The sequence below is a fragment of the Emiliania huxleyi genome (assembly GCF_000372725.1).
Source record: "Emiliania huxleyi CCMP1516 unplaced genomic scaffold EMIHUscaffold_10036, whole genome shotgun sequence".
Lineage (NCBI taxonomy): Eukaryota > Haptophyta > Isochrysidales > Noelaerhabdaceae > Emiliania > Emiliania huxleyi.
The window spans coordinates 1-1,133 of NW_005202406.1; the positions used below are offsets into that span (position 1 = coordinate 1).

Below are 1,133 nucleotides of genomic sequence, written 5' to 3' on the forward strand. Positions count from 1 at the left end.
GCGGCGGCGTTGGCGGCGGCGGCGACGGTGGCGGCGGCGGCGGCGGCGGCGGCGTTGTCGGCGGCGGCGTCGGCGGCGGCGTCGAAGGCGGCGGCGGCGACGACGGTGGCGACGTAGTCGGCGGCGGCGACGGAGGCGGCGGCGACGGCGGCGGCGGCGACGACGGCGGCGGCGTCGGAGGCGGCGGCGTCGGCGGCGGCGGCGACGACGGCGGCGGCGACGTCGGCGGCGGCGACGTCGGCGGTGGCGGTGACGGTGGCGGCGGCGACGGGGGCGGCGGCGAGGGTGGCGGCGGCGAGGGCGGTGGTGGCGAGGGAGGCGGCGGCGACGGCGGCAGAGGTGAGGGTGGTGGCGGGCTCGGCGGGGGCAGGCTGGGAGGGGGTGGGCTGGGCGGTGGCGGCGAGGGCGGCGGTGGCGAGGGGGGTGGCGTCGAGGGCGGTGGTGGCGAGGGAGGCGGCGGCGACGGCGGCGGAGGCGAGGGTGGCGGCGGGCTCGGCGGAGGCGGGCTAGGTGGCTGCGGAGGCGAGGGCGGAGGCGGGCTCGGCGGAGGCGGGCTGGGCGGCGGCGGTGAGGGTGGCGGCGGCGAGGGGGGTGGCGGCGAGGGTGGCGGCGGCGAGGGTGGTGGTGGCGAGGGTGGCGGCGGCGACGGCGGCGGCGGCGAGGGGGGCGGCGGGCTCGGCGGGGGCAGGCTGGGAGGGGGTGGGCTGGGCGGTGGCGGCGAGGGCGGTGGTGGCGAGGGTGGCGGCGGCGACGGCGGCGGAGGCGAGGGTGGTGGCGGGCTCGGCGGGGGCAGGCTGGGAGGGGGCGGGCTGGGCGGTGGCGGCGAGGGCGGTGGTGGCGAGGGGAGTGGTGGCGAGGGCGGTGGTGGGGAGGGAGGCTGCGGCGAGGGCGGTGGTGGCGAGGGCGGCGGCGGGCTGGGTGGAGGCGGGCTGGGTGGCTGCGGAGGCGAGGGCGGTGGCGGGCTCGGCGGAGGCGGGCTGGGCGGTGGCGGTGAGGGTGGCGGCGGCGAGGGCGGTGGTGGCGAGGGTGGCGGCGGCGAGGGCGGTGGTGGCGAGGGAGGCGGCGGCGACGGCGCAGGCGGCGAGGGTGGTGATGGAAATAGGCGCAGGCGGGCTGGGAGGTGGCGGTGAGGG

At 83.8% G+C, this 1,133-nt stretch overlaps 1 protein-coding gene across 1 annotated transcript; it reads left to right on the forward strand.

Moving 5' to 3' along the window:
• On the forward strand, positions 1–1,120 carry EMIHUDRAFT_125474 (hypothetical protein; the record flags this gene model as incomplete). Its single annotated transcript, XM_005793466.1, has 1 exon — positions 1–1,120. A coding segment is annotated over one exon (1,120 nt), but the record flags the coding sequence as incomplete, so codon positions are not given.
• Positions 1,121–1,133: the final 13 nt, after the last annotated feature.